The 25,960-nt window shown below is 38.0% G+C and overlaps 1 protein-coding gene across 3 annotated transcripts in view; it reads left to right on the top strand.

The window, feature by feature from the left end:
* Positions 1-25,960, top strand: part of LOC129779509 (START domain-containing protein 10-like) — a 52,567-nt gene that overhangs the window by 17,593 nt on the left and 9,014 nt on the right. For all 3 annotated transcript variants that reach the window (XM_055787015.1, XM_055787018.1, XM_055787016.1), the window contains exons 2-4: positions 3,474-3,824; positions 24,597-24,735; positions 24,794-25,064. In XM_055787015.1, coding sequence (XP_055642990.1) covers positions 3,533-3,824; positions 24,597-24,735; positions 24,794-25,064 — 702 coding nt within the window. In that variant the 5' untranslated portion in view covers positions 3,474-3,532. The remainder of the gene's footprint in view (positions 1-3,473; positions 3,825-24,596; positions 24,736-24,793; positions 25,065-25,960) is intronic.

Genomic DNA, 25,960 nt, shown 5'->3' with positions numbered 1-25,960 from the left:
AACTATTTAGGTGCAAAACAAAAAGTTGCACATCAGGTTTTAGGGGCACGAAACGTTTCTATGGTGAATCGACATTCCTCCCCCCTCTCTAGAGGGTGGGCTGTCATACAAATGAAATACACATTTCTGTATAACTCGAGAACTAATCAAGCAAATGGAACCGAACTTGACGTATAGAGGTTTTAGGGATCGATGAACGTTTCTATGGTGGTTCGACACTCCTTCCCTCTTTCCAGGGGGAGGGCAAACGGATTGGGTGGGGAGGAGGTTGGTGTGGAGCGGAGAAGGGATGAGGAGTGTGCATAACTCGAGAGCTTATCAAGCAAATTGTGAAGGATTGAAGAAGCAATAAATGTTTCTATGGTGGTTCGACACATTAACGAAATTTAACATTGTTCGAGGTGGAAATGGATTGGAATGTGATAAAACGCACTCCTATATCTTCTTCAATCTATATAAATAAAATGGATCGCCGAATGTTTTGATAAGAGCAAAACTCGAGAAAGGAATTTTCCGATTTAGGACTGTCTTTATTCTATCATATTTTTTGTATCAAACATTTATTCCATTTAACGGAGAAACATGTTATTTGCAAGTGGATGAAAAATCTTTTTTTTTATCCCATCCGTTTATTAGGCTCATTTAGCAATTCAGCTGTCACCGAGCCGAATTTATTCGTATACATTTTTTTGTTAAGATAACTATTGTTGTATATTATTTAGGCTTAAGATTCCTATCCATCGATAAACATTTGAACGAAAGTTATGTGTGAAAATTATAATTACGAGTTTTGGTATAAGTACTAGGAATTTTATGGTAAAAGGTGATTTCAAAAGGTTGATTAGAAGATCAATCAGTGAACAGTTCTGCGAATGGACCCATGAACGCACGCTAAGTAAGAAAACGTGAATGTGATAACGAAAAATTAATTTTGGACAGGACGAAGTTTGCCGGGTCAGCTAGTGAAAAATAAATAAAAAAGTGTCTTTTTTTAAGCATACATTACGAATAAAATTTTTAAAGATAAAATTTTTCTCTTAAATAAATTCTTCAAAATATTTATGGTTTAGATTGTGACAGAATCTGTTTGTCACGGTGCACGTAATGTTTACATTTTAAGCATAAGTTCAAAATGATTTCTGGAAAATATGCATACAAGAACACAAGTTTAACTATGCAATAGGTGCACGTAAACGTAAACAAATGAATTGTTTGAACATAGATAAAACGTAATGCGAAAAGCAAACATCATTTGGTAAACGGTTTCTAAAATCTTCCTAATTTGGTGAAAATTCCGATCCCAACAGAATTTAAAAATATTATCTCAGCAAAAAGTGCCAACTCCAAGCGGCGAATTCATCAACTCAATTTACATTCATTACGGACTTTGTTGGTTTATTCGACTCGTAATAAGTGCTTTCGGTTTATGCATATTTAATGACACACATTTTCGGTTCGCACGCCAAGACACCCCGAAAAATAGAATGCTGTTACGTGGAAAAGCTGCGACGATGGAAGGGTTTGAAAGAATATCGGTCCAAATTTCTCCCTTAAACGTAAAGACGGTAAGCGACATAAAAACGGCGAATTATTTATCCGGTTTCTCCCGAGGTGCGAAGAATAGAAAGAAAAAAAAGGTCCCGGAAAACCAGCAGCTCCTCGGCATTGAAGCATGTAGGGGAAAAGGGGGGAATTTGGACCACCTAGGCAAATCACCTAATATTTCCAAACCAATACGGTCTAAATCAAAAATGTCACATTGTATGCTGGGCTACACTTGTTTTCTCTCAACAAATAATGTTTAATCATTATATAAAGCTTCAATCTACCGAATATATCACAAAATAAAAGAGATGATTTTTGGACATTAAAATTTGATGCGGGGTGATTTGGACCGTCTGTGGGGTGATTTGGTCCAGTGTGTTTTTCATCGAAAAAAACATACTTTTGTTTATGTAAAGTATTTTGGGATAATGTTACAATCAGTAACAATGTTTTGGGATCGATACCAGGTGTCTTGGCCAGATTCCAGACCAGAAAAGTTGGATTGACACCATCTCGAATGCATGAATCTTTTCACTGTTGGTCGAGCATTTTCAAACACTTTTGATGCTTGGTCAAAGAAAATCCGTTCTCGATGGCCTACGTTGCTCTTTCAAGCGTCTCTTTCTTCCAACGTTGTCTGTTCATCCTCTTTTTGTAATTCAGCGGCATCTGTAATCAATTAGACCAAAGAAAAGTATCAAACCTGTAGGACCAATTCACCCCACAGAAACGTGTCCATGTCACCCCACACAACACGCAAACATTAAAATGCCATTAATTTCATTTATTGTTATCAAACTTATAGATTCGCTGCATCAAATTGTTCCTCTTCTGTAGACGAACAGAACTTTACTGCACAATACACGAAAAGTGTCAGCGTCAGCAGGAGAACCTTAAAACCACGATCGGAAAATTCACATTTTTTGACGATCAAAGAACTACCGATGCTACCGTTTCGCTCTACTTGTGAAGTTTTACCAAAGTTTTGTTACTTCAGGTACATACGGTTCAACAATAGACGGAAATGACATTATACAAAATCCAAGTTGAGCCGTAACTTCTGAGTTAAAAGGGTGATCCAAATCACCCCATATGACCAAATCACCCCGTGTTATCCTACTGTGAGCGTGGCCACTGGTGACGGATTCTCCTGTGCGAATAGCTACTGTCATCAGGTGTAACAGATTGTGTCAGCAGCAGTAGGTACTGTTCAAACGTATAACGTGTTCTGCTTGTAATACACCTTTGTGCCGAAACGTCCGTCAGTTACAAACTCTATTGATTCTGACACTGACGCCTGTGTGTGCTGGATTTTCACGAAAACCAAACATTTGTGTGGTTTAATTTAATTTGTTTGATGTGGATCCGGAGCAGAAAGGTTGCTCGGTTCGTTTTGCTTCGCTTGCTGGGGAGATATGCTTCGCCGGCAAGTAAGTGAAAGCACACTGAAAGCAGTACTTTCATGTGGGAAGGCGGAGTTATCTACGATAGCCATTGCAGCCGAGGTAATTCGATATTATCTCGGGGGAACATTCTGGTGGATGCAACAAATGACCATCACACATGTGACACATATTATGTTACAGTATGGCACTGTTAATTGGAGAAATATAATCATGTTTCGGAACACCTCCTAGCACGATTTAAACACTGTTGGAAACGTGTTTTATCTGTGCAGTCAAGCACCTAAATCACATTTGTGAAACCGGTGCCATTAGTGTTGAATCATGATATGCATTATTCCTGTATAATACGTGAAGTGCGCTGTAGTCTCAATTGAGGAATCAACGTAGAATTCTGATTGCCGGTGAACATCGAAAAATAACCTTTTCGACTGTTTATTTGTTCTCCATTATTGAAGCCCAAGGCGAAAATCCTACGTTCGTAATGAGTTTTCAAATTATTTTCTTGTGTCTCTTCCCCTGCAGGTTATTGACTTAGGCGCTGAACGGAACTGGCGCGTGTATAAACGTGCGTACACATAGGCATGGCTCGTATCGCCGAGGATAGTGATTTCGAGGCGCTGAAACGGTTGGTGGACGATCACGAGGGATGGACCTTGGAGCTATCAAAGTCCGATACACAGGTGTACACGCGTCCGGTCGCCGGATGCAACTTCAACATGGTGAAAATTCACACTGAGTTCGCGGACGTTACGGCGGATATTCTCTTCGATGTGCTGCACGACCCGGACTACCGCAAGGTGTGGGACTCGCATATGTTGGCGAGTGAGGAAATTGGTGTGCTTAACGTCAACAATGACGTTGGATACTACGCCAGTGAGTATAATCGATACGTTTTGTGTGGTGGGTTTTATTTGGCCATTATTAGCTTCCGATATTGTTGCCGTGGGACCAATACTACGTGGGTGTCATTGGGGGCGGAAATATGTTATAGGTATTTATCGAAGTTGGTAATATAATTTCGTGCCTTCTCTCCCACCAATATTAAGAGGTGTTGATGACTTGTTGCGAAATTTCTGCTCAGTCACCTAGCACGTAAACGTGTGATCCGATTTGCTAGCGTGATTAGGAACACACAAAAAAAAACTGTAGCCGACGGCGTGAACGTGTTGCTATTACATGCCAGAAAACGAAATAGAAGGACAGCTACGAAATCAGTTATTCATGCGATGATGGGCCTGAAAACGAGATCAGAATCATCTTCGCGACGGGAAACATTTTCCGGCGCGCTTTTCATGAACCACTTTGGTAATGTATTTTCGCATTAACCAGATTGGAAAAGTTGCGCATCGGTGAAAACTTCCACAAATAGGAGAGCAAATTCGTCTTAATAATATTATTGTTGAACAACATTAAAAAATTTATACAGATACTTCTAACAGATTCAGATTGATTTCTAGACAATATTCATTCGGTCTAATCAACATTTCTCTGTAACAATAATAAGGCATAATGAATATTTAAAGAAACAAAGCAAATCTGTCGAGTTAATTCCACAATAAACAATCAGTGCTCATAGTTAGTGATCATTCTCAAGACACCTAATCTATCTCATACTCATCATATATCAAAAAGCCCATTCGTGCTCCCGGGAGCAAATCATCAAATAGCGGAAACGTAAATTACGAAAATGAATTTGAATCGAAAATACATTATGTTGGGGAAAAATTAATCCATTATTCATGGGTGAAATTCTAAACTATTTTTTATATACTTCCGATTGTCCGATTAGAGTCAAATATACACCGTTTTGTTGTAAAATTTGTTGTCATTCTAAAGGTTTATACATAATGTCCCTATCATAGAGGTCTTGATCCTTATTGGTGAAAACTCTAGCAATAGATTTTTACAGTCTTCTCTTGATCCCAATTTTTTATCGCTCTGGAAATTTTGCAAAAAATAATTAAAAGTATAGGAGGTTGTGTCCAAGACACGACCACATTGTTGACGTAGAACTCCGCTGTTATTTTGTTCAAGTCGCTTATTAATAACATCGGATATTATTCTAGATCGCTGCGAAATTTTAGAAATAACTGTTTAGTAGAATGCTCTGGTCGTTTGTTTTTATTGTAGAATCAGTGAACGATAATTGATTGATGATTCATTCTTGCCCTCGCAGAACAATACACAAACTGATCGCATGTCGCAATTTGTTTCATGTCAATGCATTGAAAACTTACCTCGAACGCTATTCCGGTGGCCTTTTTCGCAATTGACATACACTCGGCTACAGGTGATTATACAGTGGTAGACATTCGTTTAGCCGCACCCAATTTTTCCTTAATATTTTTAGAAATAGGTCGATTCTTTATTCAGTTTTGCTTATAAAAGACGATTATTGTCTATTTTCCATTGAATTCATTATTTAAAAAAAGTAACAGTTCACTTTTATTTTCAAAATAATTCAAATTTGCGGAATTAGGGTGGACATTCGTTTAGCCGCATCTTCAAATTTCGATAAAAAAAATTATTGTGCGGCAAAATTCGAGTTCAATCGGTAGCTAATATTTAGTATGTCCACCTCCAATTCGAATCACTTTGAAAATTCGATTTGGCATCGAGTCAAACACCTTTTGAAGTGTTGCCAAATCGATTATAGCCCAACACGCCTGAATTACTGCCTTAAGGCTGGAAATGTTGTCAAATTGTCGTCCGTTTGCAAAGACAATCCCGGGCAAGATTCCCCATAGGTTCTCTATGAGATTGCAATCGGGACTGCGTGTGGGCCATTCAAGAAGCGGAATGTACTTCTCAGCAAAGTATGCCTTTGATTGCTTCGAAACGAGGATCGATGCATTATCCTGCTGAATAACGATATTCTCAGTAGCGTTATTCTCAATATGACCAATCAACACGTCTTCCAGTAATTCAAGATATTTTTCAGTGTTCATTCGGGTGAAAATGAAACAAATGGGAAGCTTGCTGTGACAGGAAAAGGCTCCCCGCACCATCAAACTTCCGCCCCAAAGTTTCGCTTCGATCCCACGACATTCAGTTGACTCAAATCGTGCCAATAGCAACTGTAACAGTCCGGACCATTCAAATTCCTTTTTTTCGTTGGAAAACACAACGTTTCGCCATTCTAGTTACCATTCTATGTATTACTGGGCGAAATTGAAACGGTCCTGCTTATGGGTGGCGGTCAGTTTCAGATTCCCTTGAAGTTTCTTTCACTTGATGTTTGGTGACTCGTTCAAGATGCGTGAAAAATGCCTCTTCGTTACTGGAACAACCAATTCTGCATTAATTTGTGAACAGAACAATCGTTTCTTGATTGCTTCGTGTGTAATTTGACCTTTAAGACGTAAAGTAGCTTTGGTGTTCCCTATTGTAGATTGTTTTATCCTATATTTCGGGCCCTTTTTCAAGAAATTCCGTACCACTTTCTCAGATCGACTAATTTTTTTTTGTGATCGAGTGATTAGAAAACTTTTCTTCTTTGAACATCTTTTTTATCTTCCGCTCCTTCTCCATCAATAGAGTACCCTTCGCAATTCCTTAAAATTATACGTGAATCACTATTCTCAACTTCTTACGTTGCATATCTAATATTTACCTCGTAAATTGAACACTCCGAAGGATTTTTTCAAAAAATACAGATGAAGGCTCGGTGATTATACGAATACCTGATTTTCATGCTCTACGGCTAAACGTATGTCTCGGGAAAAAACGACGTTTGAATATTTACATCCACCGATGCCGCCTAGTGCGTGTGTGAGTGTGACGCGCGTCCTTTCAATAAAAGTGACTTAAATATACTACCGCTACAGCAAATAAGTGTCCAGATAAAAAGAACATTCCTAATTGTTTTGTAAGTGTTTCAAGTTTTTTTCAAGTGCGACTAAACGAATGTCTATCACTGTATACTTGTTGCACCAGCACCATCATTCCACATCTCATAACTACATCAATCTTTCTTTGGCACCGCATGGAAACAACAATGGCAATACTTGCAGTGATCAAATATTATGCTACATGTTATTCGGTATTGTTTCAGCGGAATCACACCTCTAGACATCATTCGTACATCGTAAGCCAACCAGCGTCACACAAGCGTTCAGCAGAGGATTTATACAGAGCCATACATTGGTGAATTGAAGCGAATTAGAATATAAATCCTTCTCATCATTTTGCGCTATGCTCAAAAGAATACATACTGTTAATATTACTATTACTGGCCTCGAAAAAAGTTGCATTACTTTCTCATGCTCGAGGTAAGATCAGCTGTTATCCTTTGTGGAGAAAGTTTTTCTACTGGCAAGCTAAACCCAAACACATACAAAATACAAGAACGATATTTACTTTATTGGTGACTAAGTAAACGAAATAAATTCTATCTGTTAATATCAGGAACCTCGAAAAAAGTTGCATTGCTTCATTATGATCAAGATTAGCACAAATGCCATCCTTGTTGAAGGCAGTTTTGCGATTGGCAAGCGAACCCAAGTAACTCACAACATTCCAGCTTGACATTCACTACGGTTTAGCTTGATATTCCTCAAATAATTATGTGGCGCACAACCTTAACGCCTGCTTCGCTATAACGTCAGTTCGATGCATTGATGCAATTTCAAAGGCACCAACGAAGCCCTTGTGCAATTCCAAATGAAATCAAACTAAAAATGCCAATTTTTAAACCTGTCTTTTTGATTCGAATGAATGTTTGTATTCCGTTTAGGTTGAAGTAAAATATGAGTTTTCTACAGCATTCGGGAATTGTTTGACTCAAGTGTAACTTTTGAAATAGGGTATATCGATTTTAGTAAGAGAAACCTTTGATAATTTATATCTCAAAAACTAAAAAAACAAAAAAGTCGTATCGAAATAGTGTCTTAGAAAGAGTTATAGAGTATTGATGTTAAAGCGTGAAATAATATACACTGAGAAAAAAATTAGTACTCTTTTTTAATTTAAAAAATAACTTTAATTTGAAATATCTAAAATATATAGGGTAAATGATCTTGGTTTGTCCGATTTAGGGTGTTTTCACGCAACTAGTAAATGCACATCGATTTTTCTTCATGAAAATCACATATAATCGATACGAGTTTTGGTTTGTTGAAAAGCCCCAAGTCTCTAGTTGCTAATACTCCCATAAGATGGTGAAATTATTTTTTTGTCCGGTGTTTTTTGATCATGGTTTATCCAAAAAAAAAAACAAACCATGATTTGTCCGGTTTTAGAAATCACCATTTTTGAATGAAGAAAATCGAATTCTCAAGTAGATGTTGCATTTATCATTACTTGAGTTTACTGTCATCATACTGATTCATTCATAATTTAGGCTTTCTTCAGAATATTGCCTTTTCTTGGGCATTTTAAAAGTGTTCACTTCAACACACTAAACACAGAGAAACTTTATTTCTGCTATGCGCGACACCATAAACAAACTGCAGCGCGCCAAGCGGTTGCCAAAGAAACAACATTAGTTAATCGGACAACTCATGATTAGAATTGAGGTCATCGAAATGGGTTAAAAGTTAGCTCAAATGAGGGGCGCACTGACACCAATAGAAGGTGGATTTTATAATCCTTTAAAACATGTGAATCCGTAAAAATATACTATAAAATTACTATGAATCATGAAAAAGAGAATTTTATTTATATGTTTTGAAACATTCGAATGCTTCATTCGACACAGGTGTGCTGAATTAGAGCATTCGAAACAGTGGACAAACCATGATCATATTTTCGACTGGACGAACCACAATCATTTACCTATTTTTTTTTGCATATAAAATAGAAGTCATGTAGAAAATTTAAAAAATGGGTGCAAGATGGTAAAACTTTTTTTGACGAACTTTGTGGAGCATCAAAGTATATCGCATTATATGAATTATCGAAACTTCGAATGTTTGTATTTTTTTTATCCCATTTATTTATTTAAGGCTCATTAGCATTTTAGATGTAACAGAGCCGAATTTTAATCGTGTACATGTCACATGGTTATCATATCTATAATTAGCACATTACACAGTTGTCATTCGCCAGTATTCCTTCTATACCATTACATATGGTACATTCACACAGTAGCCATTTAGGCGTAAGAGTATTCTTTCTGTTCTTCCATTATCCAGTTGGATCATTGTTGAGTTATTGTATAGAACAGCAGCCCGATGTGTCTTGCAGAGCAGAGCAGTTGTATGGATGAATCGATCTTATTTCGACCGTGGATCGATCTCCATCGCTGATGATTGTTGCGTGGACGTAGCTATTCTGTAACAACACAAAGATGGTCAATGAGGGCCCTGAGTTTTGAACTCACGATCGATCGCTTACTAAGCGAACGCGCAACCAATGTGGCTACGGAGACCCCCATCTGAATGTTTGTATGTTAACAATCATCATTGGCCACAAATTATGAATTCTGATTTAAAACAAAAAAGCCAAAAAGGGGGTAATCGCTTGGTGCCAGGTCCGGACTATATGGTGGATGCATTAAAACATCCCAATCAAGCTCTTGGAATTGTGTGGCCTTGCGTTGTCCTGATGGAACACAATACCTCTTCTGTTGGCATATTCTAGACGTTTCTGGTCAATTGCTAGCTTCAAACTTTCTATTTGTTGACAGCAGAGATCTTAATTTAGTGTATAACACTTTTAAAAAAATAGAAAAAATCCAAAAAAAAAATTAAATATTTCTCTAAAATAAATCAAATTGCACGTATTTTTCTGTTGCAGGATCGGCACCATGAACACCATTCACAATTCCAGTAGCCTGGCTTGCATTTTCGCATTTATAAAAGAAAAAATGTAATATGTCCGAACTTTCTCTATGTTGACCTCCATTGTTAACTCCCTGTAACTCACAACCGAATGGAACAAACAATGAACAGCAAAATATTTTTTTTGTGTGAAACGTCATCTTTACAACGAGCCTAAGCTGGAAATTGTATGATCGATACTACGCGAGATATTGATCACCAACACCAGCTACCGAGAAAAATAATGGGTAACTTTTTCCCCAACCTAAAATTACTCAAGCAGACTTCATTTACTAGTGCCGCAGACGTCAAAATTAGGGTTTTTTAGAAACCGAAAAATAACCCAAGGGGTGTATGAAATCGGGTTTAAAAAATGATTTGATGCCAAATGTCTCTAAATTGCATGAAACGTCGAGATTCACTGTTATCTAAAAAAAATTTTCGTCTAAAATTGACTTTTCAGACGGAAAAATCGAGCAAGTGCCAAAAAGTCAATTTTTGACAAAAAAAAAAGTGATTTTTCGGTTTTCAAAAACACAAATTTTGACTTCTGCGACACTTAACCCTTTCACTGCGCTCCGTCGGAGTGCTACCGAAAGTATGAAAAGTATGCATATCGCGCAGGTGTGATCGATGTGCAGTATCATCCTGATGTCGTCTATAGACGACGCTCGTAGCGAAAGGGTTAAGGAAGATATTGTGTTGTGGCAACTCAAATACCCAGCACCTCTACATCCTCTACACCCAAACTAGCGTAGAGGATGTAAAAATATCATCTCATTGAAAAAAGCACCGTAAGGATGAAGATTTTGTGTTCTGGCAACTCAAATACCGTATCATCAGATGTGCCAAAGAAGTGGACCGCAAGGTGGCCCAGTGGCATGATACTATCTGTCTAATTGTAAATAAGCGTTACAATTAGACAGATAGTGGTAAATACAATAAAAATATGAATATTTTTTTTTAACAAACGTGTTTTCATTTAGTCCGGTTACTTATGACTCACCCGTTATTGCGTAATATCTCCTTGCGAGTTACATTATCGTTGTCAGACAATGCGCTACGCTAATACGGTTATATCTCGCACAAAACACACCCGTTAGAGCAATCAACAGCCATAGATTCTACCGCAGATTTGCTGGAACATAAATCCGTAAAAAATTTGTTTGTTGGTTTCAACCCCTTAATCATTCATGTAGATACACAAAAATCATTATCAGTGGTTAATTGAGAGGCAATCCTATGTTCGGAAAACCGGAGAATTCTGAGTGAAAAATCTAACGACTGAATTATTTAAAAAGCTGAAGGTCCATTTCTTTTTTTGCGACACAACGATGTCGCCGGGGTTTTATTGCGAAGAAAGAATGAAACACTTGCTAACGAACCATGTTGTTCTTACATAGCAATGATTACAAAGTTTCTGAGTAGTCGGGACAAGCAGTGGGATTGAAAAGTTGCGTTCCATTTCATGTCCGAATGGACAGGTTAATGTACCTACAGTGAATTGTGGTAGTATTTCGAATCTGGATCTGGAAGAAAGGATATAAAGACGATAAAAGTTTTTTCAACAGATGATGCTGCTACATGATTTTTTTTCTTTCGTTAGCACGGAAACGTGTACTGTGTCAACGTGCCTGCTCAATTTCACCGATTCCACTTGCCTTAACCGACAAGGATTACTCAATGAGTTTTCATTCTATAGAAATTCGAGTCGAGAATAGTTAATCAGAAACAAAACTTGACGGGGTGGCAGAAACTTTTGCCGCATGGAATGACTTTCGTGGTAGAGCTGTTTTAGTTTTCAGGAGACATGACAAAAGATTCGAGGTCAATGAATAAAAGAAAATCGTTTGATTGACTGGTCTGTGCACCTAAAAAAACTGAAACTGATATTTTGTCAAATTTTTCATAAACATCAGTCGAACAGAGGTTAAGTAACAGCGACAATGTGTTGAAAAAAACAAACGACATTTTTTGATTTAGAGCCATCTGCGTGCAGTTATTCTACAGGGTGCTTCAGCAATTGTAATATGGTCCAAAAGGCCTCTTATTGGACAACCGATGCACTCAGCGCTGCCATACGGCGACAGATGTTTATAAACGTAGAAAATTTAACGTTCACATTTATGTCTTTATCCGCAATGATCTGGATACCCAAAAATTGTAATAAAACAGCTATTAAGCTTTACATCTACAATGTAACAATTGGGAGGATTGCCAAGTTTGATGCCAGATCGGACAAAAACAAAGATTTTTATCGTGGTTTTTGACGAAAGGCAGAAACCGCTTTTTGCAGACATTCTTCCTGGTAAATTTCTTTGTTAATTGTGCCTGTGGCAATGAAACTTTGAACTTTTCCTGTCACACATGCGAGTTTTTTTTTGTATAATTTTTGTATAGCTTCAACTTGTTCAAAAATTGTAAAATCTTCATTGTGCCATGATTTTAAATCTGGACACTTTTTTAATCATGATTTGAATTCAGGATACTTTTGCTTTTAATTCACTCTTATGCAACTTCTTCAATAAGAAATTCCATCGTTTACTTTGCTCCGCCATCCGGATTTAAAATCTTCTGAGTGTGCTTTTTATTCCGGACATAAGTTTGCGAAACACAAATATTTGTTTTAATTTTCCCCATTTTTTTGTCAATAGCTTGGTACAGTGCTTGACACTACACTAAATTGCTATAGTAACTATCAGTCACATTAATTTAACATGCAAAAAATGTTATGCTTTTGGTATGACATTGAATGTAATGAGAGAGTGTCCGAATTAGAAAGCATCCGGATTCAAAAGCATTACTGTATAATAGGTTCAAAATGCGTGAAGGATAGCGAAATATTGTGAACAAAACGGTACATACATAACTGAATAAATGTATTATAGTGCGTACTCGATTATATACAGTCTCTGATTTCTTTTCACTGTATATAATCGAATCCTGTATATAATCGAGTAAAAAAAATTGTTTTGTTGTTATTCGTTTTTATGCATGTATTATTCGTTTTTTGAATAAAAAAAAAAGAATTTAATTTTTGATTCATCCCCTAAAGTCAGAAAACACCCTTCTCACAAGAAAAAAATAAATTTATTCAGATTTTTTCAGGTAGTTGTAGACGTTCATATTTGATGAAAAAAATCCTTCTACGCATATGTTCGAGTTTCAACAATGACAGAGTTATAGAACTTTTTTTTTTGTTTCAGACTCTGTTGCTTCAAACTGGCTCTACATTAATAAGTTGGAAGATGAGAAAATTGAGTATAGGATATAGTAATGGAACATCTAGATTAGTGGATTCTAATAACATTTTGGAAGTGAAAAACTTAAAAAACAAATGTCTTCTGTCCGTTTTATCCAACATTACAATTATTTCAATAATTTAAATTTTCCACTCAAAAATGAAAAATACTTTACCGTACATCTTATTATCGCTTCTATGTTAACTCACAAACCGGAATATAACCATTAGCGAATTAAATTTTGATATTAAACCACTCAAAATGCTTAATATCGAAGCAGCTAAAATTACATCCACACACGGAATCATGTATGATTTTCGGTTTTTGTTTCCCTTTTCCACTTTTGATACGTATTCATTGCCATAGGAAAATATTGTAGAATAACATGTAGAAGGTGTTTTTATTAACAGGAATCTGAAATTCAAAATGTAACTATACAAATCAACCACCCGTCCATATTACCCCCACTGTCCGTATTACCCGCGGTTCCCCTAAGAGTTGTCACGCCTTGTCTTAGTTTTGCATCGGCTTCGTTCCAATGCAATAATCTCCTAGATTTGTTAACTGTTTTGACCGAGAATTCGAGGAACGGTCATTTTCGCGATGTTTCATTTTTACCGATGCATCTGTGTGTAACCGTGTGCGTTCTCTGTGGAACGTTTGTTCGGTGCTGGTTGAATGGCAATGCGCGAAAGATGGCTATAGGTGCGACATCACTGAGCAACATGACAACATGAAGCACGACACATTATACATGGAAGTATTGACATTTTTGTTGTTTTTATGGTTGCCAAAGATATATTGAAGTGGTTAAGGAATATGGAATAACGGTGGGTGTTGGTGGAACAAATATTTTATCTCACATGGCCGAGTGTGTGTGTGTGCCAAATGCGAAAAGGATCGTTGAATACTCAGTGCAATGCGTGCATTGAAATAAAGAAATAAATTGCGACATATGACCAGTTCGTGTATTGTTCTTGCAAAGGCAACGTCGCCTGCAACTGCAGAATTGATTCTACAAAGCCAAGCGTTAGGCCACCTACACACTATGCAACCTAGGTTGGAAATCAACTTGACGAATGTCGCAAAAAAGTTGAGAGCATGTATAATCAAATGGTAGTCCGCACACTGGGCAACCAGTTGACAAGGTTGACTCAACTTGTTGGAAGCAAGACGGGTCTATGGTACTAGGTGAGGCCGTTTCGTCACTAAGTTGGTTAGGGGAGCGGTATATGAAAACAGTACGGAAGAAAGTAAAAGGGGAATTTTTTCCTTGAAGTGTAAAAGAGACAGACTGATCACGAGCGAGCTTGGGCACAAGCGTATTGTGTTTTGTTTACAAACAAAACACAGTAGACTTCCAAGATGGCTGAAGAGTGATTTTAGCAAGTTGACCCACCTTAGGATATACTTCTACGCGCCTTGGTTGGAAGCAATCTAGCATGTCGAGTCGCGCGCGATTTGTGTCGGCAACCTTTTCGTTTTATTGCCATTGTTGACATTTCGATTTCTGCGTTCGTTGAGTTTCAATTATGGATGCCAGGTGGTTTTTTTCAGATGTTTTCACATGGTACGAAAAAATGTAGCCAAATGTCTTCACAATCATATTAAAGGAAAATGAAATGCATTACTTAATTTTGAACAATGCTTGATAGGTTATTCAAGGTTTATAATAATTATTATATAAGTTTAAAGTTTAAAGTAATATTATTGAACAAATATAAAGATGGCGTCAGATATATATATTTTTACCACCCCATCAATATGGGTATCAAATGAAAGGGATTGACTAGTAGAACACAGTTATTCATGAAAAACGCAAATCCAAAATGGTCGCCACCACAAAATGGCGCCATATTTTTTTTCAAAGCCCCATCCATATAGGTATCAAATGAAAGTGCTCGACTGGTTCAAATCCAAGATGGCCGCAGTTGCCAAATAAACAATTACTTTTTATTGGTTTCATTCAGCTTTACTTGTTTGTATGTATGTTTGAGTGTTTGTAGGGTTATCCCATATTAATTGAAATTTGAACCCGTCGATTATGTATCTTTTGTAATCTCCTCAATATTGGTATCAAATGAAAAGATTTGACTAATAGAATACTGTACATCATCAAAATATTCCGAAGAAAGCTGGGTAAGAAATAAAAATTAAAAAAAAAGTTGAATGGTTATATTTTAGAGAAGTATACTAATGATACATATAATTTACTGAAAACTAGAAAAACAAATGAGTTAAAAAGCTTTTTTAAGTTAAACGGTTTAATGCTAGAAAATAATTAGGCAGTAAGTAGCAGCTAATAGTTATCACATCCGTTAATTCATTAATCTAGCGCAATGATGGGACTAAAATAGAATCGCGGGGTATATGATGAAACAACTAACTGTGGATAATGGAAATCCAACGTTTATTTCTTACCTAATTTTCTTCGGAATATTTTCATGATGTACTGTATTCTATTAGTCAAATCATTTCATCTGCTATCGATATTGAGGGGATTGCAAAAAATACATAGTCGACCATTTAGTGGCGGCAACCTTTTTAAATTCATGTTTTTTATTATGTTTTGTGTTCTCCAAGTCAAGCCATTCAGTCTTTTTTTAGCGACGGCCAAATTGGATTTTTAGTAGAACAGTAGAATTTAAAGTGTCTTCCAAATTTCAGATCAATCAGTCAACAGGAACGGGGTCAATTTTTTTTTATATATATGACGCCATTTTATGGTGACGACCATTTTGGATTTGTATTTTTCATAAATAACTGTGTTCTATTAGTAAATCCCATTCATTTGATACTCACATTGAAGCGGTTCTGAGAAAATCTGTAATCCAGCCGCCATCTTTGATTTACATTTTACATACATATATGTGTTTTACTGTTCAAGCCCTTTCATTCGATACCCGGTATTTGGTATTTTGAGGAAATATGAACATAATCCACCATTTTGTAGCGGTCGTCATTATGGACTTTCAAGATCATAGAATACGCAGTTTTATAATGATAATTTTATAAAGTTTTATAAAGATAAAGATGTGTTCCAAACTTCAGATCAATCGGTCAACAGGAAGGGCGTTAAATTTATATTAATGTGGTACAGTGCTACAGACAAAGTTACAAAGTTACAAAGTCATAAACATACAAACGGGTCAAGCTAGATAAAACCGTTTAATAAATAAGTGCAAACGTTTACCGAGCGAAAATTCGTTTCTTATGATTCGTTTATCCAGAGGATTCGATTATCCGGAGTGAAAAAAATTCAATACTCCGGATAATCGAGTCCGACATGTACTTTTGTTTCCTAATTTCGCTCATGTTAAGAAAATTCTCATGTAAAGTTGTGTTTTTTCGAAAAACATTTCATCAGTCTGTCTCTTTCTCGCTTCAAGTAAAAATTCCACTTCTGCTTTCCTCCGTACTGTTTTCATATACCGCTTCCCTAACCAACTTAGTGACGAAACGGCCTCACCTTAGGATATACTTCTAGGCGCCTTGATTTAAGGATGACAGAAAAAACATAACGATACCTGTCAATCCCAAGTTGCGTACCTCAGGTTGCTTCGTGTGCGGATGCAAGTTGAGTTCAAGTTTGACAGCTGAGATAAAAACAGGTTGAGGTTCATTTTCAGTTGACCAGTGTGTAGATGGCCTTAAATGACTTACTCTTTTCAGGCTCACCGAAACTTTCTAATGAAGACTGTTTTATGGAATTTCTTTGTATTTATAAATAGTTTCTTTGCATTTATAAATATATATAATAAACAAACAAATTAGATTAAACGAATGCGTAGTCCTACGTCTTAAGCAGTCGTGTCTTGGATACAATCCCCTATATTTTCGATCTCTCTTTTCACTACAGAACATATAAGTAGTCAAATTTTTCGAGTATTCTAGAAAAAGGCACTAACGTTCCCAGTGGAAGTTTTGTTGTATCAACGTAGGTATTAATTCCGTTACTTTTAATTCTTTGTTGATATTTTTTTTGAGCCAAATATCACACCTTGGATATATTCAGAATGGCAAGCTCTAGAATACGCGTAACTGTGACAAATTTGTTTTACAAAATATCTTCCAGCCAGAATGGGGATAGAGCCCGAACCCGATAAAGTGTGACACTAACCACTTGACCACGGGAGCACTTCCAATTTTGCTATTGTGGAGGCGATCTGGTGTAGTGGTAACATCCATACCTCTCACGCTGAAGGTCACGAGTTCAACTCTCACTCCCGGCAATCTTCCGAAAAGAATGGTAAAAGTGGCGAATCAGCCAAATGTATTGAAAGTCACTATAATACACAGAGAAAAATATTTGCTAGTCATTCTAAATATCCTTCAAAGTATTCTATCAATGTCACACTTGTCACATTTAATGTTACATCCGGGTTGTTGCCGCTTACGGGTAAATGTATTTCCGGCGAATTTCTTTCAGGTAACTGTTTTTCGAGTAAATGTCTTTCGGTAAATGTTACACAATCGTTGAAAAACCCTGTAGAATCACCCTATATTAAAACATCCTGTCATTATGAAAAAAATATCTTCAAAGAAATTCAATTTAGTATTATGTATCGTGATGCTCTTCGAAGCACTTCACTGTAACCTTGTGCTCTTTGTATGAGGTTCATTCAAACAATATGGTGTAGATAACCGAGATGTTTTATCCTCTCCCTTGTATATCGAATGACAAACAAAATTACCAGATAGCAAGCCCGAAAATTTAAAAAAATACAACACCGAGTTGTAGGGTATTCCGCGCAACTAAAGACAACAGAAACGATTCTAGATGTGGGGCACACTAAAAATTAACAAGTTCACTAAGCATATCGATGTATTCTATATCGAAGCATCTGAAGTTGAAGATTCAATCATGATATGATTGAACAAAAAAATATTACTCTGTGCCGTCCATATGTGATTGAAAAAGGAAACGTAAAGGATGTTAACTTGCCATATGCAATTGGATGATTTCGCTTTTTTCAAGTGCCAAGGTCCACAAGGAAAGTGAAGTGAAAGCATCCGTGTTTATTGTGTTCAAATCAACTTGAATTGCGCGTTTCGTGTGAAAGCGATGCCAACTGACCTAAATTTTTATGAATATTCTGCATATATTGATAATGTACAGAATTGTGATTGTCGTCTGGGTATCAAAACGATATCTCAATTTGGAACATGCCACATCACACTTGTCACAACTAACTTATTGAAGTTCGGCGAACGAGTGATTTGGCGTTATTGAATTGACCTCAACGATCACTCGATTAGAACCATTGCACAATGGTCCAGGAGGTGCATTGAAGTGGAAATTAGCATTTAGAGCTCGACAGTTATTCTCTAGACAAAAATGTCTTCGATGAAGTTGTTACATATAATAGAGCGCTCATTTTTATGTTATCAAAAATAGGGTGACCAAAATTTTCGATGAAATCAAAAATATAACTTTTTTATATTGCTAAATAGAGGTAAACATAGTGCGACAATGTTGTAGTCCTAGTTATTTGAAATATCTTTGTGGAACAAAGTTTTTTTCTATCTCTCGAAATAACCGATATAGCGCCTTTCTTCTAAGTTGCATTAGGGTCACCATGACAAAACTGTTTTTTTGCATATTTAAAATTCTACATACAAACTGTCTTCGAAAGACTTTCAGAGCATACTAATACAAATATTTTACGATGCACAACTTGTCAATATCTCAACTTCACTCAAAGTTATTGATATTTCTTCCCAAAAAAAAAACGCTATCTGCAATTGTTTGTCATTCTTTCTGGGGCAAATATAAACAAAGTTTATTGGCGGCATTTGGAAGAGCATAGTTCACTCTACATGATTGTGATTTTCGAAACTATATTATTTTTCGTGTTTGAGTAAATTAAAATTATAATCATGAGTATTTGGGTAAAACCCCATCAATAACTTCGAGTAGGATTAAGATATTAACAAGTTCTGCATCACAAAATGTTGACCTTGATAAGCTCTAAAAGTCGAACAAAGACAGTTTTGATGTAGAATTTGAAATATAAAAGTTAAAGCAAAAAACCCGCTTTTTCATGGATTAGGGTGACCATGAAAAAGCGCTAAATCGATTATAATAAAAGATAGAAAAAGATTTGTTCTACAAAGTTCAGAGCAAAAAAAAAAACAGTTTTTTTCATGATGACCCTAGCGTAGCATAGAAAAAAGGCGCTATATCGGTTATTTATTTATTTATTTATTTATTTATTTATTAAAAGATACATTCATCTGACATAAGTCTTAATGAACTAGAGGGTTTAATATTATATGAGCCTAGAACCAGTAATACGTCGCTGGAAACAAGCTGCAGGTTCTCCAAACTCGAAAAGCTCCTCAACTGAAGAAAATGTGTGGATCATGCTCGTAACAGGCTCGTGTTGTCCATATGAAGTGCGGTGTGGGTCATGCCGCAACAGGTACGTTGACCGGAGAGATCTGCTTGGTGCACGCAGATTCAAGCGCGAGAGTAGGTAAAAGGAGTCGATTTCATTGGCCAAAATCTTTGCGACATAAGTTGCTTGTTGAATTTTCCGTCGGCGTTCTAATGTATCCATACTCAGCAAACGACATCTTTCAGCATACCGAGGCAAATTTGAAGGATCTCTCCAAGGAAGTTGCCTTAGGGCTCGACGAATGAAAGTTCTCTGGATACGTTCAATTCTGATGCTACATGACAGTTGGTACGGAATCCAAACCACAGACGCAGTCTCGACAATTGGTCGCACAAGTGAACAGTATAGTACCTTTAGGCAGTACGGGTCGGAAAAATCCCTCGAAATCCTGGATATAAATCCTAGCTGTCGATTCGCCTTAGTGACTACCATTGATCGATGCAAATCAAACGAAAGCTTTGGGTCCAACGTTATCCCCAAGTCACTTACTTGTTCAACTCTCTCCAGTACAACATCATCAATCGAGTAGTCGAATGTGATCAGTGTCCATGTTCGATGAAAAGTCATTACTACACATTTAGATATACTGACAGAAAGTTTGTTCAAGCGGCACCAGTTAACAAAGAGATTCAACATTTCTTGAAGCCGAAGGCAATCTTCGATGTTCTTGACGACGATGTAGATTTTTAGGTCATCGGCATATATGAGCACACAACCACTTAGAAGGATGAGCGTCACGTCGTTGAAAAATATTATGAACAGCAATGGTCCTAAATTGCTGCCCTGAGGAACGCCCGATGTTGCGATGAATGGCGCAGAGGTACAAGATCCCAGCTTAACGCGGAGAGTTCGATTGAGCAGGTATGATTCGAGCCAATTCACTAGACTATCAGAGACTCCCAATCGAGACATTTTCCGCAGAAGGATACCATGATCGATGCGATCGAAGGCTGCTTTCAGGTCTGTGTAAACGGTATCCACTTGAACTTTGTTTTCCAAATGTGCAATACAAGTTGACGTAAATTCCAACAGATTCGATGACACAGAGCGCCCTGGCATAAAACCGTGTTGCGACGGAGAGATGTAGCTTTTAACATGAAAGAAGATAGCTTCTTTCACAATTATCTCAAATATTTTTGAAGCAGCAGAAAGACTTGTTATACCCCGATAGTTTGTTACGTCTCGTTTGTCGCCCTTTTTATGAACAGGAAACATAAAGGAATGCTTCCAAATCTCGGGAAAAATTCCTTGATCCAACGATGCAGTAAAGATCCAGGCTAAGGGCTCAGCTAAAGCATCAACACAGCGGCAAAAAATTATTGCAGGTACACCGTCGGGACCCGGAGAGACCGATTTCTTTAATTTCTTAACGGCCTTAGTGACATCCGTAGAGCTAATCCCAAATAAGCGCAGATTAATGAGATTCTCTGGAACATTGATAGCTGCTTTTACAATTTCATCCGTATTCGCAGTCGCATTCGAAAAAACGGAACTGAAGTGATGAGAAAAAAGGTTGCATGATTCGAGCACAGATGTTGACTCCAAATTGCCCAGAAACACGGACTTTGGAATAGTCGATGATTTACGTTTGGAGTTCACAAAGTTCCAGAAACTTTTGGGATTTCGACGCAAATTGGTCTGAACACGCAAGACATACGACTTGTAGAGGGCTGAATTGAGCTTTCTATAGGCGTTGCAAGCACGATGAAAGTTGCGTTTAGTTTCAGTGGTTCGATATTGGCGGAGTTTACGCTGACAGGAATTTTTGTCGCGTCTCAAAAGTCGCAGTGGAGGAGAGCTCCAAACAGGAGAGGCAGCAGGTTTTCGTCTCGGAGTATTGTCATTAAGCCAATTGCAAATAATATGGCAAAATGTTGCAGCCATATCATTAACGTCATTTGTTGCCAGCCTACTGTTCCAGTCACAACTCTGCAGATAATCGTTGAGCATGGCAAAATCGATTTTGGAGTAGTCTAGCGGCTGTTGAATAGGGTCATATGATTCACAGTTAGCACGGTCCTCACAATCGGTTAGAGTTGGTAAGGAGAATAATAGCGGAGGATGATACAGATCAATAGGTAACAATGGGCATATCGCTTCGTTCACAACAATATTGCAATTAGCATCACATACAACCAAATCCAGGATCCGACCCCGATAGTTGCGAACTGAGTTGTATTGCCGAAAGTGCAGGAAATTCAAACCATCAACTAGAGCAGCGCTGGCAGCAGACATCGTGGAAGCTTCCTGACTTAAGGCTTCGTCGTCAAGCAAATCCCATGTGATGTAAGGTTATTATAGTCGCCACAAGCAAGAAGAAGATTACCATCAGGCATTATGTCACGTAGCTCATGCAGCGTAGATAGATGCGCATCAATAACACCTACATTCTGACTTCGATCGGGAGGTATATAAACGGCGCAAAGCATTAACCGCTTTTCACGAATACAGGCAGACACACAAACTTGTTCGAGATTATTGCCATGCATTGTGCGTACCTCAACAGATTTATGATGACTTGACACTGCAATAAGCACTCCTCCTAATGTAGTTTTGCGACTATTACGTGGACTACGGTCGCAACGAAAAACGTTAAAGTCGGTTCCAAAAAGTTGTAGCGAGTTGACACTGTCGTCAAGACCGGTTTCGATCAGGATAATGACCTCATAATTACAATCACAAATCGCTACGATGAGGTCATCGATTTTTGTTTTCAGACCGCGTACATTCTGGAAGTACATCCAGACATCATTTATGCTGGTGGTCACACGTCTGTTGACACGAGATGGTTCGAAGCGTTGCTCATGTTGACTGGAAGAGTTTGGAAATCTGAAGGGGGGAACATCGTCAGGCAGGATAGGTTGAAAATTACATCCATACTTGCCTAGACAAGCAAGTCGGAAGACCTCTTCTCTCACATCAGACACAGGGCCGGGGCGACTACGGCTGCATACATGGCTAATGGGCTCGACTGTGCTAAGTGGATAGGAGGCTTCCAAAATGCTTATTTGAGTGCGCCCCGGTGTCCATTCATCGGCTATGTTGTGGCTGAGATGGTTGCTGCTGGCTTGAATGTTTGGTTCACAGCAGATGGCCGCCGAAATTTTTGAGCCGAGTGGTCTTCGAATTCACGAAAAAGAACTCCTTCCGGCCACGATGACGGATCCAAGGCATTCGTCTTCAAAGCCGGATCAAGACCAACTTTGAAAGAGACGAAGCGCAAGTTGTTGGTGTCTGTTCCTTTGGCAACTAATTTCACGATTTCAGGTTCTGTTTCGATTTCCAGGTTTGCTTTAACCATTGCAGAGATTTGATCACTTGTCACATCTGGACGGATGCGTGATAAGTAGAGCCAGAATTTGGTCTCCGGTTGTACACAGATTGGTACCGAAACAACATTCTGACACAGCAGTTTCGAACCAGTCTGACACTCATATGTTTTAGGTATCGGAGAGTCGGATCCCCGGAATCTCTTCGAAGGACGAGTTGGTTCACTTCTTGGCCAAGGGTTAACAACAGGGGACGGGATTGATGGAACAGGCTTCGATGATAACTGCTTGATTTCCGTCTGCAAGTTGCTGATAGCTTCCGTCAGGGAAACCAAAGGTGATTTCTCATCGGCCAAGTTGGTGATCGAACGGAGATGCGAGTTCTCGAAAAGCTCTGCGCATTGATCACACATCCAAAACAGGTTCTTCCGATGTGAAGTGAAGTAACCCGTCAGGGCACGTGACACTCCAGAGCACTGCATGTGAAATAATTTGCCACAGTATCCACGGCAAACCACCACGGTATCAATGCCAGTTATTCCCGACAAGCATTTGGCACATGTTTTATCCATGCTGGCAGTTGAGCAGTTGTAACGCCTTAAAATATATTTCGGGCGGTTCCCAGCCGGTCGATAATGAAACAAGCACGAAGTTGATCGCTCCGGCAACGGCACGAAGGTGATGAATGAACCACAACAGCGCGATACAATTGAAGTGATACAAAACAATCTTAACAGTCAATTTGCACTCCAAATAACAACTTCATCAGGGATATTTTTAAACAGGATAGTCCAGACAATTAAAATTAGTAACTTGGTCAATTAAATTAAATTTTTAACTACACAAAACACGTTAAAAAGCAAACAAAAACAACAGTTAGCTTACACAAGCTGCTGTTTACACTTGTACACTTATTTCAAGAGATAGAAAAAAATCTTGTTCCACAAAGATGTCTCAAATAACTGGGACTACAACATTGTCGAACTATGTTTACCTGTATCTATAGAGATAAGAAAGTTTGATTTTTTATTCCATCGAAAATATTGGTCACCCTATTTTTGGCAACATGAAAATGAGCGCTCTATCATATGTAACAACTTTGTTGAAGACAATTTTTGTCTAGAGAATAACTGTCGGGTTCCAAATGCTAACTTTCACTTAAATGCATCTCCTGGACCATTGTGCATTGGTACAAAATTCCGATTTCATTAAATATTTACGAACCTGGTTTGAATTACAATCAATTGCCAGAAAATTTAAGTTGAGGAAAGTGAAAATAATATATTGTCTTTAAAACATCGGCTTAAATTTTCATTGCAATGGAATACTTACTGTCTGTACAGCTCTCAGACCATCCTCAGAACCGCCTCATTGAAGAATAAAATCAACAGATTCTGTTTTTTAAGTGGAAATTGTTTTCATACGAACTGAGCACCTGGCCGGACGGGACAACTTCCGTGTCCTTCCCAACATCCATTATAACAGAATCTAATTTGAATAGCAGTACATTTCAGTCGAGTGGGTATTACAAGTAGCGGTGAGCCGCGTTGGAATAAAAACAATTTCGTTCATCCATCACAGATCAGATGACAAACGACTTTGCAATGTTTTTTTGCTTTTTTTGCTGGGAGCAAATATCGATTGATGAACTGAATTGTGAATTCTGTTTCAGAGAATGGCATATTGTTTATGATGAAAGCATTTTTCAGCGTTGTCGCTCGGCCTGGTTCGTATTGATAATGGATGCCATTAAAAATGCACATTCCGTTCCTTCCGTACATACAGCTTAGAACAAATTAAGTTTAGCTCATATTTCTTTCACACTTGGATCTTGAATGCTTTACAATTGTGCAAACACTTTTATCAACATCGACACAGGTGCCACGACCATTTTCATCTCGAGTTCGCGTCGGTTTATGCCACCAAACATAATAATGGATTTTTTTCTTTCTCATTTGTCGTTTATTCACAGTGTCCTGCCCACCACCGCTGAAGCCACGAGATTTTGTGCTGCAGAGATCGTGGCTCGACACGGGTCCTCGAGGGGAACAGATGCTGTTGTCTCGTTCGGTACCGCACAAGAATTATCCTCCCAAGAAGGGCTATGTGAGGTAATTGCTCACAGTGGAAATGACAAATCGGAAAACAATCATGTACGTTACCTTGCAGGGCGATGTCGTACATCACCGGATTCGTTCTCAGAACCAAAGACCCCTCAAAGACTGGCTGCATGTTGAATTACGTGGCGCACTGTGACCCCCAGGGTACTCTCCCGCCGTGGTTAGTTAACAAGGTGACCCACACATTGGGTCCTCGCATGGTGAAAGATTTGAAGAAGGCTGCCCTAGGATACGTTGTTTGGAAGCAATCGCAGCCACATCTGAGGAAACCCTGGCGCTTCCCGGAGGAGATCAGCTGTCCGAGAATATCGATCGATGACGTAAGTGATGCGTAACGGAGTAATTTGAACGATAGTATGAATACGTTCGGATACAGGAAAGTGTTCATTAAATTTTCTCCTAAACAAATTTGGACTTTGAAAAAATATCTTAACCTCTTTTCACTTGAGCTTCACACAAAATTGGGCCGGGGAATTTACATATTTGAAACAGTTAGTGAATAACGTACAGTTTCCCATACAAAAATTCGAAAATACTTCCTCATGGTTCAAAAACATTTTTCTTTGTTTTTAATGATTGAAAACCCTTTTCATTTATTCACATATGTATTTGAGCCAATTCAAAAATAATCACTCGATATGTCCAGATTCATTCTCAATTTCTCTCTTCAAGCGATAGCAAATTTATAAGGCACTCCTCTGAAATTCAATCCCACGTCTTGGCAGTGGGGGTGACACTTGGATATGAGGATCCACAGGCTTTCGCTTCAACACATGCCCATATCGAACAGTCGAGGGGGTTCAAATTCGGACTACTTGAAGGACAAATAACTTTTCGACCGAAATTATATGTTCTCCTTCGGTCAGGTTTGGATCCGTTTAGATGTATGAAATGGTGCTTCAGCTTGTTGGAGAACTATATTCTAGTGTTTATCAAAGTTATCTTAAATCCACGGAAGTACTTGGTTCTTCAAAATATCCATGTAAACTTCAATGTTCACCTGCTTTTATGAAAACAGGAGGTATTTCTATACATTCGACGCAACTGCTCCAAATACCATGCCTCCAGAGGAATGCTTGGTGGTAAAATTAAATTTCGAATTCTCTGAAACATCCCAGTTTCCAGGGTTGAAATCCATTCAAGAATTGAATACGAGTTCAATCGAAAAAAGTTTCTCAACTGAGAACAAAATGATCGGCTGCTTCTGATTCAGCAA

This window comes from Toxorhynchites rutilus, chromosome 3, assembly GCF_029784135.1.
Source record: "Toxorhynchites rutilus septentrionalis strain SRP chromosome 3, ASM2978413v1, whole genome shotgun sequence".
Lineage (NCBI taxonomy): Eukaryota > Metazoa > Arthropoda > Insecta > Diptera > Culicidae > Toxorhynchites > Toxorhynchites rutilus.
Note: the sequence above shows the minus strand (reverse complement) of the source record. Positions and strands in the feature narration are given on the sequence as shown.